The sequence below is a fragment of the Pseudonaja textilis genome, chromosome 5, assembly GCF_049901715.1.
Source record: "Pseudonaja textilis isolate UNSWEBS1 chromosome 5, rPseTex1.2, whole genome shotgun sequence".
In the NCBI taxonomy this organism is placed as follows: domain Eukaryota; kingdom Metazoa; phylum Chordata; class Lepidosauria; order Squamata; family Elapidae; genus Pseudonaja; species Pseudonaja textilis.
Window position 1 is genome coordinate 19,584,834 of NC_141994.1, and position 20,480 is coordinate 19,605,313.

A 20,480-nucleotide genomic window follows, 5' to 3' on the forward strand; every position below is an offset into this window, starting at 1 on the left:
AGAAACTTCAGTCACCTAGAAACTATCTTTGAAAACATTTATGGAATGCAAGCTGCCCACTGCTCCCACCTCCCTTTCTGATGGCACCTCTAAAAAGACCATAGAAATATTTTATGAGTTAACATCAGTCACATATGACAGTTCCAATTTGACAAACTGTTACTGTGACAGTCATTAAGCAAGCCAATTGTTCACTACAGGCACGGTTTTGCTGAAAACCGGAAGTGCTGGGTTTTCAGCAAAATGGTCAGAAAACGTGGTCATGTGACCTCGGGCCATTGCAAATGGCCACAATGCACCAATGCTCTTGCTGAGCATCTGAAGTGTGGTCATGTGATTCGGGGCGGCAACAACCTGCAGAACTTCGACCCACATAGCTCCTTTAAGTACAGAAGGAGACACCAAATAAATACACATCATTGGGTGGCTGAGTTGCTCTTTAAATGTTAATAGTTGCTATCTATAAAGATAAATATTTTGTTTGGGGGAAAAAAATGCCAGACACAGGTGGTCTTCGACTTACAACAGTTCATTTAGTGACCATTCAAAGTTACAACGGCACTGAAAAAAAGGGAATTGTGATGACCCGGAGTGTAACACAAACGTACAAAATCCAAAACATAAATAAATGTCCTTTAATGCCTCCAACTTGGCCCCACTGTTCAATCATTCTCAGTTGGAGATAAAACATACTCAAAAATAGTCTTCAAAAGAAAGCAATACAGTCCGAACTTAATGAGCAGATAGAGGTGAAATAAAAAACTAAAACAAACTACAATGAAGGAATTTCCACAATGGACCAAGATAAGTACAGTAATTACCAACTTCAAGGAGATAACAAGGCACAGTCTGTTGGAAGGACACTAACCAAGATAACTTCAGCCCAAAATAAAACATGCTTTGCTTCTGGCAACTAACCGTCTCTCTTATATACTATTCTCCCCAGCTGCAACCAATGAGGGAGATCATGGCCACTTCCTCTCTCGTAAACCACATTGTTCCCTTCTCCGTTCCTCCCTGCATGTCCTAGGATGGATAGGGGATGGGCCTGGATCCTCCTCTGACTGCCCAGACGGCCTCTGCCCTTCCCCAGCCTCCTCCACAACCTTCGGAGCCACACCTCCACTCCCTGTTGGCTGTTCCTCCTCTCCCTCAGAGTCCGACTCTACCTTGGGCATGACAGGAATTATTTTCACACTTATGACCGTTGCAGCAGCTCCATGGTCGTGTGATCAAAATTTAGATGCTTAGCTACTGACTCATGTTTATGACGGTGGCAGTGTCCCGGGGTCATGGGATCCCCTTTTGCAACCTTCTGACAAGCACAGTCAATGGGGAAGCCAGATTCATATAACAACTGTGTTACTAACAGAACAACTGCAGTGATTCACTTAACAGCTATAGCTGGAAAGATCGTAAAATGGGGCAAAACTCACTCAACAAATGTCTCGCCTAGCAACAGAAATTTTGGGCTCAATTGTGGTCGTAAATCAAGGACTGCCTGTATTCCCTTCAGATGATCACCTTTTTATTTCCTCTTTGGGGAGTAATTGAGGAAAAAGACAAATAAGAGGGAAGAATTTAAAAATTAGCAGGAAAAATTCTGGTTAAAATTGATGGAACTCTGATGTTTATTCTAAGTATGCACCAACATTTGAACAGTTGCTTTAATTGTTCTAATTTGGGTTTTTTTGCAGTTTATAGGTGGAAAACATAACCAGGATTATTCAAACTAGAGAAGGAAGACTAGCTTTATATATGGAATTATTGTGTATGTTAGCATTTGGTTTCTTTATCTTGCTTCAATCATTTTTCTTCTCTTATATTTGTTTACGAATAACCAGGTGAGAATTTATTTCAAGAAATAGGCAGGGCTAATAATCAGAATAACAATAGAAATTGGCCATAAATCAATTGTAATTTATATTTGCCAGACCCATGAATGGTGATGATAAAGAATGAGTTGAAGATTTGTCTATTCTTCTCATCCTTTTTTTATAAGGGCTCTTAAGAAACTCACATAGTTTCTGAAGATGGAAATTATTTTTAGTTATAATTAACAACAGCTGTGATAATTCTATTTTCCCTGTGAATCTCATTAGACTGAGTCATCCTTATGTAATGGCATCTTAATTCTTAATGCACAGTTTTCAAATCTAAGTATAGCACTGAATGAGTCTTGGAAATGTTTTTATTTTCACCCACTCATGTCACGACAGAGTATTTAATGTGGACTCCCCTGTCATTTATTTTTCAATTTTAAAATGACTTTTCCCTTTTGAAGATTGTCATTTAAGGAGGACAGTTTCTCAGGACAGCATATTAGGGGTGTGCAGCTATTCAGGTCCAAAGTGGAAATATACCAGCTGCCTTGTCAGGGGTGGGATTCAAAAATCCCAGCAACTGGTTCGCTGCCCGGTTGCTGGGTGGGCGTGGCCACAGTGGGCGTGGCCTACCAGAACTTCCAGGAGAGCCATTTTTCGCCTTCCCCAGAGTCCAGAGGCTTCCCTCAGGCCTCTGGGAGGCAAAAATGGCCTCCCCTGGGTCCAGAGGCCTTCCAGAAGCCGGAAACAGGCCCGTTTCTGGATTTCCAGAAGGCTCGTTTTTCACTTCCCAGAACCTCTGCACAGACCCTGCACTTACCTGCATCCAAAATGGGTCGTGTGTAGACTCTGGGGAGGGGCGGGATGGGGTGGGCGGGGCCAGATAGTTGGTTCAACTACCGGTTTGGCAAACCGGATGTAAATTTTACATCCGGTTTGCCCAAACCAGACCAAACCAGCTGAATCTCACCCCGTGCCTTGTACAGGAAAAGCCTCATCTAAGCTAAGGGATCAGAGAATCATAGGGCTGGACGGGTCTTTGAAAACCAGTTTGTAGCTGGATTACTTACCCGCTAAATTAAACCAGCTCTCTTCTCTGTAAAATCTCCCTCTTTAATCAAGTTTCCAGGGGCCACACAGCTGCCATATCTCCTTTGAGGCTCTGATGCAAATAGCATCTTCCTATGATATCCAGAGAACAAGACTTACCACTCCCCACCAGAGCGCATCAGCATAGCTAGAGAATCCAGTTTGTCCCTCTTCATCCACAGCATCTTTCTCAGCAAGATAGACAAAATAGGATGAGAAGATTAGGCCCAAGAATCCAATGTACAGGGTAGTTATGAGTTCCTAAGGAAAACAACCATGAATTACTTAGACCTTTCAAGCTTGGACACAATAGAAGTAGCCCTAAGACTTATATACCACTTCACAGTGCTTTACAGCCCACTCTAAGCAGTTTACAGAGTCAGCATGTTGCCCCCAACAATCTGGGTCCTCATTTTACCCACCTCGGAAGGATGGAAGGCCGATGCCAGCAGATCAGAATTGAACTGCTGGCAATCAGCAGAATTAGCCTGCAATACCACATTCTAACCACTGCGCCACCCTGGCTCTTAATGTTATTGATTAAATTGTACACCGTCCAGGGCCCCACTCTGGTTAAGAAGCATGAAATATAAATAAACACAACTTTCCGTGTGTATGATACCTTTTAATAATGGTATCTTTCATATTTAATATTCTTGTTTCTTGACCTTCTGTTATAAAAAAAAAACCCAATTGCATAATTTTCATGTAATGGATCTCTCCTGGTGAATCACAATACAGGAAGTCCTCAAATTACGACCATAATGGAGCCTGCCTTATTACAATCATAAGTGGTCACGGTTGTAAAATGGGTTGGTCACATGACCCATCTGACTTTCTAACATTTTTACAGCGGTCATTGTGTGAATGTGGTGGTCCTAAGTGCGAACCCATTGTTCGCTAAGGCATGGTTTTGCCAAAACCCAGAAATAAGTGCCAGGTTTGGGCAAAAATATGGTGAAACATGGTTCCATTTCTATGGGATTTTGCAAACAGCTATAAATGCAGCTGCATTGACCAAAAGTACAATCATTTGACTGTGATGATGCATCTTGGAACTTTGGACCTTCTCATAAGTCCTCTTTTGCAGATAGGTTGTAACTTGGTTGTAAGTCGAGAACTACTTGTAAAAATTTATTCAACAACTGTCTAATTAGACTCCTATTGCTAAGGCAAATCATAAACAATAGTATGCCTTTTAGAAGCCACAGGATATAAAATGAGCTTCTGTCCCAAGAATAGTACATCCCCATAACCACTTCTTCTTCCCTCCTGTTTTTGCCATACGGTACTTGATGTGCTGATAAAAGGTTTGGAAGTGTCAGAGGAGATTGTCAAATATATATAATATTCTGCTCACATAAGGTATATCAGCGTTCTGACTGATGAACCCAACCAAAGTAAACACCTTCAAGATTTTCCAAAGGTTGAATACAAACTTTATTGAATACATCATTTCAGCACTGAAGAAGGCAAAACCAGCTCTGATTATTTCCCATGCTAGCCCATATATTGTAGTTACAATATGGAATTCCCCCTTCCCCAATTACTGTAGGTCACATTATCCAATTGAGTGCCAGTATTTTGTTATGAGAAAAGTCTCTAGGCTTGGCAGACACCTGCCGATGTGTCCTTGGCTCTCACAGCTCTTCTGTTTGAAATCTAGAGCCCACATTCCATCTCCCCCTTCCCTCTTCCCTTAGTTCTTTGGCAAGTTGAAAATGGATAATGTTTGCAACAGCAGAAGTGCACTTCATGTTTGACACGGTACCTGACGATGTATGAATACCACAGACCCCAGGAGTCTCCAAGTACCGCCTTGTCGATCTACATGAAGCATGCGAAGGATCTGTAGAAACCGGATTCCCCTTAAAAGAAACATTGGAAGAGAAAATGTAGAGTGAAAATTGAGACTGGTGTTCTTTATGCATCAAGATCTGGAATTTAGAGAGATGAGGAGGCTGGCACTTAAGATAAGATAACTTTTATTGTCATTTTTTTTTACTGTGAGCACACTGGCCCACATTAAAAATGAAATTCTCATGCCAGCTCTTCAAAAGAAAGAGTATTTCTACCCAAACACATAGATAACACATATATACACGTGCAATATACATATATAAATGTATACCTGCACCATACATCTACATCTACATGATGTACATCTATATCGCTGAGCCACGGTGGCGCAATGGTTAGAGTGCGGTACTGCAGGCTACTTCTGCTGACTGGAAAATATATGCAAGGTTATGGAACCTTGGAAAGTGGATCGTATTATCTTGTCTGTAAAGTTTAAGTAGGGCTTCTTAATTGCTTCTTTCTATCTAACCGTGCCTCAGAGGGGCAGGAATAACTTATCTCAAATCTGTCCTTTGTTGTAGGGGGTATGCATAAGCATACCAATCGTGCCTACCGTCCCTATAGTATTGTTTCTTTTTATTTTTCTTATACATATCCATCTTATGTATTCAAAACTATGTTTATACTTATACCTGTTATCTTGTAAGCGATTGACAAATCAAATCAAATCAATAAATAAATAGTTTTACATGCATCAAAAAAATCACAACAATTATGGCAGTGGCACTAAGAATATACAGTATGCATATAGGCAGGATGCAAAGTTGAGAAACAGGGTATTTTTTAAATAATTTATCTAAACTGTTTCAACCTACCTTATTGCAGAAGTAGCAAAAACTTGTCCATTCGATCCCACACTGAGAACAATAATTGAAGCTATCACAACTATGAGATCTGTTGACAAAGCATATGAAGTATTTCAATATCTGCTTAACACTGTTTACGAAAAGAAACCTTCCACAAAGCAGGCCTTAATACTTTGTAAAGCTATTTTCTTCTTTTTAAAAAAATAAATTTTATTAAATTTTTACACTTTTAAAAACAAATCATATGTATAGTTTTTGCTCTAAGTTGTGGCACTGACTTTTCCATATTCATTTACATACATACATACATATATCATTTACATTTTACATTATCTTTTTTCCTGTTATCTAACCAAACATACCATTTTCCTCAGACCGTATAGTATTCTTTTTCTTCCTTGTCCTGAAATTCCATTGTAAGTTTATTCAATTCTTCCTAATCCATATTTTTTTTATAATGATGTTATCTGTGGGACTATTTTCTAATTTCCAGTTTGGGGCATACATTATTCTAGCTGTTATCAATATATGTATTATTACATATTCAATATCTTTCTTGTATCTACCTCTGATTATCCCTAATAAGAACATTTCAGGCTTAAGTTCTATTTTTAAACCAGTTATTTCTTGCAGCCAAATCCTTATTTTATTCCAAAATTTCTTTGCTTTAGAACATGACCACCGCATATAAAAGAAGGTGCCTGTTTTTTTTTTTTTTTACATTTCCAACATACCAGGTTCAAATTTGGGTAAATTTTGGCCAACCTTGCTGGTGCTAGGTGCCAGCGATAAAACATTTTGTAGAGATTTTTCTTTATATGTGGCTGCCATTGTTAATGTAAAGCTATTTTCTTACACGGGTTTAAAATTAGCCATCCCAACTTAGAGACTCAGCTTAGAGACTCTTATGCAGTATTTTATAATTTATTGCACTGTTAATTGACAGAACATGGCTTTCAAATGCACCTGACTTTAAAAACATCTGTAAATCTTGGTAAAAAAAGCAATAGCATTAAACAATGGGCAGCATGGTAATCTCCATATTGCAAAAAGGTGGGAGAATGGATGGAGAGAAGAAGAAAGTTTTCTTATTCCTTCTGGAAAATTCATAATCATAGATAGAGGTGAAGCAAGAATGGCTATGATTAGCAATAATATCCCTCATTTCTGAAGGTGTTTGCAGTTCTTGATACACTAGATATGTCGTTCCCACTCCTCAACAACTTTTAAAATGACTTCCGCTTCCAGAATTTCCCAGCCAGCATTTGTGGACTTCAATTCCCAGAATTCCCTTGCTGACATTTGTGGACTTCCAGCACTCAGAATTCCCAGCCAATATGCTGCCTAAGGAATTCTGGAAGACCTTCAAACCGGAAGTCCCAACTGGAATGTTATTTTAAAGTAGGGCTTACCTATTATCGATATCGGTTTCCTGGCAAAACGTATTCTTCCTTTGATACCAACGTATTTGCTTCTGCAACCTGCAGACCAGAGCCTCACCACATATTCAGCACCAAAAAAGACCACCAAGACAATTTCCTAAAATCAAGAACAATCATCTTTATTTTTAACACTCTTTTAAAATATGCATTTACATCAACTGTTCAGAAATCAATTTATATTATAAAGTGATACAGAGGCAACCCCTTTCCTCCTTGCCAGCCCCAAAACACTAAATTTCACACCTGTTTTTGGCACACTGGGGGGGGGGGGCATATCTGTCTCCCAACAATTCCTAGAGCCACACCAGCCATCCAGACAGTATATAATAACAAAATCTGGCCTTTTTCACTTGTTCATTTTTTCACAGAGAGGTCCCAACTCATCTACGCTATATGCAATTTATCTAATATGTCAAAGTAGATCACTTACCATCCAAAAAAGCATTCCGGTGGCAAATTCTGCATAATGTTCTATAGTAGACAGAACACTGAAAATTAAACAAACCAGCACCAGCAGAAATCTACAAATAAAAAAAAAGTAATAATCAAAAAGCTGTAATTCATTTAAAAGTATAGTTTTTTAGTCTTTTAAGCAATACGCTTATTTCAAGCAATTGATGGAGACTGAGACATTTGGAGACATTTATAAATTTATAAAGGGAGACATTTATCTACTCAGCCCTTACCAACCAAAAGACCAAACTTCCCCACATCTATGGTGCTGATGAAATTATCTAGTATGGCAATGAAATGTTTGCAATCCCAAAACCAAGCTAAAAAGACTTTCACAACCCAACATGCCTGCCCTGAGCTATCCATGCTTTCTGGTGTGGTGGAAGCTTTAAGGTGGGTGGCCTCCAACTCCCAGAATTCCCAGAATTCCCTACCCAGGAGTTGAAGGCCACCCATCTTAAAGCTGCCAAGGTTGAGAAACGCCGTGACCACAATTGAGCCCAAAATTTTGGTTGCTAAGCGAAACCGTTGTTAAATGGCTCCCCCCCATTTTACGACCTTCCTTGCCACAGTTGCTCAGTGAATCACCACAGCTGTTAAGTTAGTAACGCGGTTGTTAAATAAAATCTGCCTTCCCCACTGACTTTTCCAGAAACTATGGGATAGAAACTATAAATTAACAATGTCAACAGCTTATAAAGAAAATGCGTATAAGATGTTTTATAGATGGCATCTTCTCCCGGCAAGATTGGCAAAGGTGTTTGAGGACAAATCAGCGAAATGTTGGAAATGTCATCAAATACCTGGATCATATATTACCATATGTGGTGGACATGCACAGAGGCTAAAAGATATTGGACAAAAATACATACATGGTTGGAAAAGATGATAAAATAACATATAGATTTAAAGCCTGCGGTATTTTTACTGGAGATCCTACCTGAGAGTTATAGCAAAGAAAAAATATATTTAATTGTACATATATTAAGAGCAGCTAGAATTGTATTAACTCAACATTAGAAAAAATGACTTTGCTTGGCAGAAGATTGTAAAATGTGATCACATGACCCTGGGATACTGCAACCATTATAAATAAGGGGTCACCAACCTTTTGGACCTCAGGGACCACCAAACTCATAATTTTAAATCCCATGGACCAGAGACCCTGGGAAAATTCCCCACCCCGTTTTCCTAAAGATCGATCATTCTTTATTTAGGATCACAGAATACTGTCTCCAGCTCCGTTCTCGGTGGGGGGGAGGAGGGAGAGAGACTTTTGGCTTCATGCAAGGAAAGCAGCAGAAGCAGCAGAAGTAGCAGAAGTTTTTCTTTCTCACCCCCAAACTCTGCCAGAAATGAGTCTTGTGAGACTTGTCATGCCGGCACAGCCTCTTGGAGCAGGAGGCCTTGCAGGGTCTGAAAGACTCATTTCTGGCGGAGTTTGGAGGAGAGAAAAAAAGACTTTTGCTGCTTTCCTTGTGTGCAGCCAAAAGCAAAAGAAGAAAGAAGTGGAAAGAAGCAGCCTGGTGGCCAATCGAGGCATGTGGGGAGAGTTCCCCCTTCTGCCCTTTCACCCCCTCCCCTCACTACCTCGCGTTGTTTGCAATGCAAGCTGTGGGGAGCACAGCCTTGTGTTTCCGTGCAGTCTGGATTAATTGCTTTGGGGGTGACATTTCTCTGCGGACCATCAAAATTTTCTCACGGACCACCAGTGGTCCCCGGCCCACTGGTTGGCAACCACTGTTATAGTTGCCAAGTATCTGAATTTTGATCACGTGACCATGGAGATGCTGCAACAGTCGAACATGTGAAAAACGGTCATAATTCACTTTTTTCAATGCCATTGTAACTTCAAACAGTCACTAAATGCACTGCTGTAAGCTGAGGGCTGCCTGTAAATTCTTGTCCCAAACAATTTTTGGAACAAATTTTTGCTTTTTTCAGGAGGCCACTGGACTTTCTTGGTTTTTCTTTCTTTTGAAGACGTTTCTCTTCTCATCCAAGAAGCTTCTTCAGCTCTGAACGGATAGCGGGGAATGGAAGGATTTATATTCCTTGCAGAGAGCTGGCCATTTGCATCCTTCCCTCTAAAAGGAAGGAATAGAGGAATATAAAGGAATATAAATATACAACAGTATAAATCCTTCCATTCCCCACTATTATGCAGAGCTGAAGAAGCTTCTTGGATGAGAAGAGAAACGTCTTCAAAGGAAAGTCCAATTGCCTCCTGAACCATGATCCATGAACGATGTGGCTTGGTGGCCAATGACATCGCTTTAAGTCTCCCACGCTTGGTTTTAACCAATCACGGCAGATTCTTAGCGAGCCAATCATAACCGCCCAGGATGTCCAATCAGGTAGCGGTTGAAACGGACCAATGGGAATGCAGGGTTTCAAGCCCGCTAATATGGAACATATGGTGTGGCCTGAAGTGGGAGATTTGGATGATATGCTGTTTACATCCCTTTTCCACAATTATAAAAAAAAAATCCATGCTAACTCTGGTACTTCCCACTTGAGAATCTTGCATTCCACAAGCAGTTGATCCATGTTTTTAAGAATATATATTTCAGATAGTGCTGGCGGGGGGGGGGTGGGCATCGACATTTCCTCTAATAAGAGTTTCTAAGATTTCAAATTACAATTTAAGACAGGGATCTCTTGGCAACTTTGAAACTTGTGGACTTCAACTCCCAGAATTCCCCAGCCAGCATGGCCAGCACACAATAGATACAAACTCAAGGTTAATCGCACCAAACTTGATAGCAGGAAATGCAACTTCAACAACAGAGTGGTCAATGTCTGGAATACTCTACCTGACTCTGTGGTTTCTTTCCCAAACCCCAAAAACTTTAACCTTAGACTGTCTACTATTGACCCCACCCCTTTCCTAAGAGGTCTGTAGGGGGCGTGCTTAAGCTCACCAGCGTGCCTACCGTCCCATTGTTTCATTTTATTTTTCTTATATCTATCCATTTCATGTATTCATAACTATGTTTTTACTTATACCTATTATCTTGTAAGTGATTGACAAATCAAATTAAAAAAAAATAAAACTCTTAAAGTTGCCAAGTTTGGAGACCTCTGGTGTAAGATGTTCTTGCTATCAAAGATAACATGCACCGGTAATAGAGCATTATTGTGCAACGTTCTTTCCTAAATGGTTTGCTATCAGTAACCAAGATAGTGGTTGCATTAAGCACCCACATCCTCCAATTCAAACATCAATGCAATGAAAAAAAACACTTCACCCTCCCAGCAACTAAAACGTATGTGCATGTTTTGTAATTCTGTAAATCACAGCCCTAAAAATATGGTCTGACTTATAATTTAATACAAATATGTGTATTAATGCTAGAACTACATAAGTTTCATGAATGTAACAGATATGATTAATATTATTTTTGACGGGGGTTATTAATACACACATTTTTATATAATGAGATAAAAGCAATAATTAGAGGGAAGATTAGAAATTGAATAACAAAATTATCGTGTATGTTTAAACAATATTGTGATTAGCGTTAGAAGAATATACTGGAACACTGAATAACTAAATAATGAAAGATTATAATTTAATACAAATACGTGTATTAACGCTAGAGCTACATAAGTTTGATGAATGTAACAGATATGATTAATGTTGTTATTTGCACCAAAATGTACAATACGTCTCGGTGACTTAATGGCCAAGAGGCTTTCCTCAAGCTTCTGGGAGGGCGAAAACAGCTTCCTCAGGCTTGGAGGCTGTCCGGAAGCTGGAAACTGGCCCATTTCTGGCCTTCCTGAACTTCCAGGAGCCCCTTTTTTCACCCTCCATGAGCCTTCACATGCGCCCTGCGCTGACCTGTATCCAAAATTGGCCACGTGGGGACTCCTGGGAGGGGAGGGGCAGGGTAGGCGGGGCCAGCTAGGAGGGGGATTTGGGTGTTCTCCGAACTGCACAGAACAAGGGGTCTCCCGGACCCCTGCGAACCCCCTGCAGCCCACCCCTGGTTCTACTACAGCCCCCTGCACAGGGCAGGAGAGTATCCCAAAGGGTTGTCCTGTCTATTTTTGAAAACCTCCAGTGATGGAGCACCCACACTGTAAGCCCTGAACGTTTTCCCTTCAACCGAAAAGAATGAACTTCTGAAAACCAGGTGTCTCAAAAGGAATCCTTTGTTGAAAGGGATTGTATCTCAACACTAGGCAAAGCAGAATCTAAGGTATCCCAAGGCATTCAGTCATAGATAAAGGAAGTTAGAATTCCTCCCCTTATTCAGATGTGGATTTAGTCAAACAAAGAACCAACATGTTAATTCCCCCCTCCCCTTCCCAGGAGTGACTTCCAGAGCTGGAATTTTTATGGTTCCTTCTCATCTTGTTATCTCTTCAAGAGGTGACAAGTTTCTAGACATCTGGCTCCACTCCTCCAGTTGTATATCATATGCAAGGTATACAGAATCAAAATATAGAATTTAATATATTCAGGTTACATCAAAAAGGATTACTTGTACCAACTCCCCCCCACCGTCCTCTTCCATTGAAGAATGGCAATACACGGACTTGACATAGATGTTCCAGAGGCAAGCCGTTCCACTGCTTAACAGTTCTCTCTGTCAGGACATTTCTCCTAACTTTTAGGTTGGATCTCTCTTTAAGGATCTTCCGCCTAATATTTCTTTTTCCTGCCCTCTGGTGCTTTGGAGAATAGGTCGACAACTCCTCAAATATTGGAAGATGGTTATCATGACCTCCTTAATTCTTCTCTTGGGTATGTTAGATTTACTTAGCAGTAGCGGGATTCAAATTTTTTTACTACCGGTTCTGTGGGTATGGCTTGGTGGGTGTGCTGTGGCTTGATGGACGTGGTTTGGTGGGTGTGGCAGGGGAAGGTTACTGCAAAATCCCATTCCCTCCCAACCCCACTAACCTGCTTTCCAGTTCTGTTCTCCTGTGCACGGCAACCAAAGGAGGCCCAGCCAATCAGCTGGGACTCAATGGGAGGCAGAGAAGAAATGGGGGCGGGGCCAGTCAGAGGTGGGATTGGCCGGTTCTCCAAATGACTCAAAATTTCCGCTACCGGTTCTCCAGAACTACTCAGAACCTGCTGAATACCACCTCTGGTACTTAGCTCCCTCAACCGCTCATTACACCATTTAATCTCCATACCCTTTATCAAACAAACAAAAAGACAGCTTCTACTGGGAGAAATTTAGACAAAATATTAAACCGCAGAGACAGCTGTGAGTTCAATCCTAGGCAGATATTTCTCTCTCTGGGCACACTGAGAATATATCTGCTGAATTAAACTCCGCATTGGAGACAGGAAGGGCATCCAGCCATAAAACACTCTGCTGGCTCCATTCAGTTGCCATGACTCCACCCCGCAAGGAATTATGGGGATTGTTAACAGAAGATGATGACGTTGCTACACTGACAGGAAAGGTTCATAGCTATGGAAAAAGTCCATAGCTTTTTCAGTTGTTCCAACAGAAGAGAATCTTTATAGTTGAACTGTGAGGTCCTTGGTGTTCTCTGAGCTTGGATATTTTCTTGCAGATATTTAATTACCCAACTAGGTAACATCATCAATGCACATTTTCAGTGCATCATCAGTGTCCAGTCGTTGCATATCGCTGTGAAAGCTGGTATCAAAAAGGCTAAATAAAGAAAAGGTAATACTTTTGAACTGTGGTGTGGAAAATACCACACCCTAACAAGAACTTCTCTTTTTGGAGGGGGAAGGGAACCGTAGTACCACTGTATTTTTTTTTTAGTAAAAACAAAAATTCTTTTATTTCTACAAATGCAATGTTGTCTTATTTTGATTCAAAAATCTGGTTGCTAAAGAACCGAATTTTGAAAGAGCCTATGCAAATACTTCCCTCCTTTTCTACCCACATCCATCCATGCACAAAGTAAAAAGGGAGGTGAGGAGTGTAACTCCCCTCCTGTGGATTTCTGAAAAGAAAATCCTTTTGCATAATTGATCAGCTAGGAAAGTTTGTGTGATATTTGATCCCGCTGATTTCCTTAAAGGATACTTTAAGATATGAAGGCATTAAACATTGCCCGAGAGTAATTGTGATGGAAATTATTAGAGTCCCTTGAGGAACCTGTTCCATCCAAATTCTTGACTTGTTTTGACTACCAAGATCCTTCATTTAGTTGGGAGTTCTTCACAACACATTTCCATTTGAACATCCCATAATGAATTGGTGTATACAACTGATTATCCATGTCCTATTTGGCTACACTGGGAGCTAGTAGTATTAAATGAACAAATTGGGTTAGCTTTGTGAATATTTTTTTTGCCTATAAGATCTCTTCGCATACACAGGAAAGGAAGAACCACTTATGAAGGGATGAACTTTAACTCCTGAATTCCTGGGCAAGATGACAATTCGCTTTAAAGGTTTATTTTTTCCCCTTCTAATCACAGAAACCTGAAGCACAAAAGTGCATGAAGGCTGTCACAAAGACTCTGTGTGTGCAATGGTGAGATTCGAATGTTTTTATTACCGGTTCTGTGGGTGTGGCTTGGTGGGCGTGGCTTGGCTTGGTGGGCGTGGCTTGGTGGACATGGTAAGAGAAGGATACTGCAAGATCCCCATTCCCTCCCCACCCGTCTAACCAGCTTTCCAGCTCCATTCTCCTATGCAGGGCAACCATAGAAGACCCAGCTGATCAACTGGGACTTAATGGGAGGCAGAGAAGAGATGGGGCCAGTCAGAGGTGGTGTTTTCCGGTTCTCCGAACTACTCAAAATTTCTCCAGAACTGGTCAGAACCTGCTGAATACTACCTCTGTGTGTGTGTGTGTGTGTCTGTGTGTGTCTGTGTGTGTCTGTGTGTCTGTGTGTCTGTGTGTATCTGTTCTCCAAAAGGTCTGAAGGCAAGCAATATCAATAGAGGAAACCAGATTTGCTTAATAACTGCATGATTCACTTAACAATTGCAATGATTTGCTTAACAACTGTGACACAAGGTCATAAAACTCAATAACTGCCTTGCTTAGACTAGCACTGATAACATTACCTAGTATGGTAATGAAATGTCTGCAAGAAAATGAACAAGCTCAGAGAGCACTAAGGACCCTTTGTTTCAACCCTGAGCTACAAATATTCTCCTTAATTGATTTTAGAGATTGTTTTGCAAATAACTCGGGAATTCTGCCAAGACCCTTGTTCCCACTTACAATGATGAGATGCCCTTGGCAATATAATCACAGAAGGATCTCTGGCTCAACCCCACCATTGTGAAGACTTTAGGGGCAATGAAAGAAGAAAACCAAATATATTTAAGAAATTTTCAATCCATTGTATCCCTGACATGGATGCATCTGCCTAACGTTGCCCATTGGTGATGAACGATGCCCTGGAAATTGGCCCAGGAATGTAACACCTAACCTCTTAAAAGCCTGCTTGCTCTCATTATTTGAGTCATATTGCAGATAAAGTCACTTATCTCTTCCCTCGTTCAGACCAGACGCCATTGTTTTGAGAGCTATGGAGGGGAACAAAAGGTCTTGTTGTTTGGCACATCTTTCAACTTGCATAGTCTGAAGATGTGTGCAATGCTTGGGAAATTGGGGTGAAACACACAGTGCTCTAACTTTTAGTATTGGAATGGGAACAGTATCAGAGGGGGGTCTTCAGCTGGTCTGGAGCAGTCCTGGAGAATCAGTAGCGGAATAGTTTGGGGAACCGGCAAATGCCACCTCTGACTGGCCCCGCCCCCATCTATTCTCTGCCTCCCATTGAGTCCCAGCTGATTGGCTGGGTCTTCTTTGGTTGCCCTGCACAGGAGAACGGAGCTGGAAAGCAGGTTAGTGGGTGGGGAGGGAATGGGGATTTTGCAGTATCCTTCCCCTGCCACGCCCACCAAGCCACACCACTCCTACCAAGCCACACCCACAGAACGGTAGTAAAATATTTTGAATCGTAGTCCCTGAACCATAGTCACCGAACCGGTAGTAACACCAGTTGAATCCTACAACTGAGGAAGATGTATTGGATATGTTTGCTGCCTTGAGTTATTTGTAAAAATAATAATGCATAATCAATGCATAAAAATAAAACAAAAATATCAGACGTGGTTACATAATAATCTGCTTAATGACCATTACTGCTTACAACTGAAATTGCGAAGTCCATTATGGTCATAAGTTGAGAACTACCATGGCTTAAATCATTAAAATTTTAATTATGTCAAAGGCTGCCTTTCTCCAAACACTCCCGTATTCTTGATGATCAGCAACTACCTAGAATTATTCTAATTTGTCTTCTAAATTCACTCTGTCCCATCTGGTCAAGCTTTTCAGAAAAAAAAACTACAATGCCCTTGTTATCTGTTTTGTGCTGTATATGTTGTGACTTTTCTTGTGCTTAACTATGTTTTATATGGCTTCAGGAAAGTGATACTTGAAAGAAGATCTAACAAAAATTTTAAATCCATTAATAATGAAGCACAAATACCCTGATCTCAGTTCTCCTGTACCTCACAGTGGGAAGGCAGATTCCATATCTATCCAAGTATGTATTCCAGTATTTCAGAGGTTGTTTGCAACAAAGAGAAGGAAGTAAACTTATTTTCCAAAGCACCAGAAGGCAGAACAAGAAACAATGGATGGAAATTAATCAAGGAGAGAAGCAACCTCGAATTAAGGAGAAACTTCCTAACAGTGAGAATAATCAACCAGTGGAACAGCTTTGCCCTCAGAAGTTGTGGGTGCTTCATCACTGGAGGCTTTTAAGAAGAGACTGGACAGGTGGACGCATCCAAAAGCAAAGTAAACATTTTGGACGAAAATGCATACGTGGTTAGAAAAAAAATGTTAAAGTAGCATACAGATTATTACCCAGAACTATTTTTTTTTTAAATACCAGAAAAATATGATAAAGGGAATGTATATTTAATATTGCATGTTTTGACAGCAGCAAGAATTGTGTTTGCACAATACTGGAAAAATGAAGAAATGGCTACAGAAGAAGATATAATTTTTAAAAATTAAGACTCTGCAGAAATGGATGGACTAACACTGAAGATAAAAAAAAAAAAGAAGACACAGAATATTTTCAAATTTGGGACTCGATTTATCAATGGTTGGACAATAGAGATAGAAACTAGGAACTTAAAACAATATTACCATGTAAGCAAACTGACCCAGACAGTACACTGTTCACTAAGCACTTATGGTATGTAAATAAATATATAAATAAATTTTAAAAAGAAGAGACTGGGCAGCCACTTGGCTCAAATTGTATGGGCTCTCCTCCTTGATTTTACTGGACTAAAAGACCTCCAAAATCTCTTCTAACTCTAGTCTGATTGATGTTCAACATCCCAGGCCAATCTGCTATGATAGGAACAGCTTGTTAAGGCATTGAGATTGAGATCCTCCCTATGTCTGTTACCAAAAAAATCTTTTCAATTGGGAAGGCTGGAAAGAAACCAAGGTTGTTGGAGTTACATCTCCATTGTAAGTAGGTGGCCAGTAACTTAGGACTGCAGTTGAGAGCAGAATTCCAGCTGCCAAGCAAGACGGTGGTTAACAGGGCTGTACCCAATTTTTACTTGGTCGTAAAGTGAACTACGACAATTGTTAAGCGAATCTGTGTTTCCCACTGACTTTGCTTTTTGAAAGCCAGATGGGAAGATGGCAAACAATGATCACATGACCCTGGGACACTGCGACTGCCATCAATGCATCCTGGTTGCCAAGTTCTCTGATTTTGACCACATCACCTAGGGATGTTGCAATGGTTGTTAGGTATGGGTAGCCCAGAGGTGATATTCAGCAGGTTCTGACCAGTTCTGGAGAACCGGTAGCGGAAATTTTGAGTAGTTTGGAGAACTGGCCAATCCCACCTCTGACTGGCCCTGCTCCCACCTATTCTCTGCCTCCCATTGAGTCCTAGCTGATCGGCTGGGTCTTCTTTGGTTGCCCTGCACAGGAGAACGGAGCTGGAAAGCAGGTTAGTGGGTGTGACTATTTTATCTTGGTTCTGTCTTGTATTTTTCCACAGGAAGAAATCTTGCTAAAAGGCACGTATTCAGTTCAGAACATTATAGAAGGAAAAAGCACTGACAGGAAGGGAGTTAATAAAAGATTAACCTCAGACAATTCAAAGAAGATTTGCTTATCTATAGTTGTTACAAAGTAGCACCTACAGAGTATGTGGCTCATGTCGTAGACTGGTCTAAAAAGATTAACATTGTATCTCTTTACCTTCCTGTAAATTTCCTCTCTCACCCCCTCCCTTGAATTAGCACAATAAAAGAGGACAGAAAAAAGCCTGGGGGGAAGAGAAAGGAGGAGGAGAAGCAGAGAAGCCCGGACATTTTCCATCTGTTCCAGGGCAGCCAGGGAATCCCATCTCCCCCAGGCTCAAAGTGTTGCCTCATTTTAAGATCTCTTGTGTTTTGTGTGTTTTATTTCTTGTGCTTGCTTGGCAATCACTCTTGTGAGAGTCTTGCCTAGCCTCACCCTTGTGAGGGTCCCACTCTATCTCGCCCTTGCGAGGGCTATTTTCTCACCCTTGCGAGGGTTACTTTAAACTTCGTCCTCATGCGAGGACTAACTCACCCTTGCGAGGGTTATTCTCTGAGAGGAATTCAGCAATCAACCAGAAAGCCGAAACAACAGACCGGTCGCTCAACGCGACAAGTGGGGTGTGGAGGGAATGGGGATTTTGCACTATCATAACTCCAGGAGTGGGGAGGGAATGGAGATTTTACAGTATCCTTCCCCTGCCACACCCACCAAGCCACATCCACGAAGCCACATCATACCCACCAAGCCATGCCCACGGAACCAGTAATAAAAAAGATTGAATCCCACCACTGGAGTGCCTTTTGCAGCACTGCTGTAACTTCAAACCATCACTCAGTGAATGGTTGTAAACCATTCTACCTGCAGAAAACTGACATCAGACTTCTCAACAGATGCCGTCGACTGAACTAAAACCGCTGACGTCCACCTATGTTTACAAACTAGGGACTAATAGGGACTATTACCCTTCACAAGTTCAGAATACCCTCAGTGATAGAACTGTTAACTCTTATAAAAGGATGCACATTAAAAACAAAGGCGTTGCAGTGGTGGTATTCCAATTTTTTTTACTACCGGTTCTGTGGGCATGGCTTGGTGGGCATGGTGTGGCTTGGTGGGTGTGTGGCATAGCTTGTTGGACATGCCAGGGGAAGGATACTGCAAAATCTCCATTCCCTCCCCACCCCACTAACCTGCTTTCCAGCTCCATTCTCCTGTGCAGGAGAGCCAAAGAAGACCCAGTCGATCAGCTGGGACTCAATGGGAGGCAGAGAAGAGATGGGGGCGGGGCCAGTCAAAGGTGGGATTGGCCAGTTCTCCGAACTATCGAAAATTTTTGCTACCAGTTCTCCAGAACCAGTCGGAACTGGCTGAATACCACTTCTGGGGCATTGTTAAATCACTGCACACTGACTTCAATCACGGAAAGCTCGGTCATGTCTAGTTTCTTGGTACTGAGGGCCTTGTGGTATGGATTTTGTAATACCTTTATTGTCATTGCATTCCAGCACAGTGCCTCAAATACCACATCACAATCACACTACAGAGTATTTAAAAATTAAAATAATTATAATTATAGGACTAAATCACAAATGCACTGTTTGATTCAAGACAATTACTGCCTTGGAAAAGAAACTGTTTCTCAACGTATTAGTCCTCATTTTAAGACACCTATAACGCCTCCCTGATGGTAACAGTTCGAAATATGAATGTCCAGGATGAGAATGGTCTGTGGAGATTTTTAGTGCTCTAGAGAGGAGTCTGGTCTTCGCAATCTCTTCCAGAGAAGAAAGAGAGCAACCGACGATTTTTTTGCTGTGTTTATAACTCTCTGGAGCATTTTCTTATCTACTGCAGAGCATCCAGCATGCCACCCTGTTACACAGTATGCCAAAATGCTCTTGATGATAGAACGGTAAAAAGTAACCAGCAACTTCTCAATCCCGTTTTTTTCCCCAATTTTTCTGGGTTTTTTCCCCAGGCCTTCTCATCTCTACTTGCAACAGTTTTTGTAGAACTATTGTGTTGGTTAACTAACACGGGGTCTGCTGTATTTTAATTGGGCTTATTTCTTGTTTCCTTTCAAATATATTGCTAATAATTTGGAATAAGACAACCTTCAGGATTAATGTAAAAAAAGACTTTTCTTTCAGAGACTGGGACATGTTTGATAAATTGTCAATAAAATACTTTTGTTTTCTGCTATTTCCAAGCTTTGACAAACAAAGCAACTGTATGACACTGAAAACAACACCGTGAATGTATCGTTACCAATAAATTAGTACATGTGATGACCTGGGACATGGCACAAAGGTAACACAGTCAAATAAGCAATAAAAGTCCCTTTATTAACTCCAACTTTGTCCCCAGTGTCCAGGTTACCTTCAGCTAGAGAAAAGCCCTCCCAGGAACAGCCTTTGACTGTAGAAAATTAAGTCCAAAACAAGGTACACACAAAATAGTAACTTAAAATCCAAAGAAACCAAACTGAAGTAATTCGCTTGGCAGGGCAGGTGCAGGAATTTCAAACTTGAAAGCATGGCCAAACTCACACAGTTAGGAAGACCCCCGGAACACAGATAAGCCACGACAATACAAGATAAAGTCACATTTGCTCCCAACAGCTTGCCTTTTTTCATACACTGTTCCCAGCTGCAGCTAATGAAGGGAATCAGGGCCCTTTCCTCCCCCTTAAGCCACACAACCCACATTACTCTCTTCTCCATTCCTCCCTGTGTGCCCTAGGATGAAGAGTGGATGGGCCTGGATCTTCCTCTGAATTCCCTCTCCCTTGCTCTACCTCTCCCCTGCTCTGCCCAGCCGGACCTTGCCCTTCCCCAGTTTCCTCCACAGACAATGGAGCCACACTCCCACTCCCTGTCAGTTGTTTGGCTTCCTACTCAGATTCCGACAGGGGCATGACAGTACATGAGAATATTGAATAATTAAGATTGATAATATGCATTAAT

The 20,480-nt window shown here is 41.1% G+C and overlaps 2 protein-coding genes across 2 annotated transcripts in view; one reads left to right on the forward strand and one right to left on the reverse strand.

Moving 5' to 3' along the window:
* The window catches only part of LOC113437229 (potassium voltage-gated channel subfamily KQT member 1-like), a 230,051-nt gene extending 222,523 nt beyond the window's left edge, over positions 1-7,528 (reverse strand). Inside the window, exons 1-5 of the mRNA XM_087934235.1 lie at positions 7,451-7,528; positions 6,991-7,117; positions 5,588-5,666; positions 4,684-4,780; positions 3,033-3,173 (exon numbers count right to left, since the gene is read on the reverse strand). Of these exons, the coding sequence (XP_087790361.1) occupies positions 3,033-3,173; positions 4,684-4,780; positions 5,588-5,666; positions 6,991-7,117; positions 7,451-7,465 (459 nt within the window). The 5' untranslated portion in view covers positions 7,466-7,528. The remainder of the gene's footprint in view (positions 1-3,032; positions 3,174-4,683; positions 4,781-5,587; positions 5,667-6,990; positions 7,118-7,450) is intronic.
* CCDC91 (coiled-coil domain containing 91) overlaps positions 1-20,480 on the forward strand; it is a 539,477-nt gene that overhangs the window by 125,475 nt on the left and 393,522 nt on the right. The gene's annotated exons all lie outside the window — the stretch shown is intronic.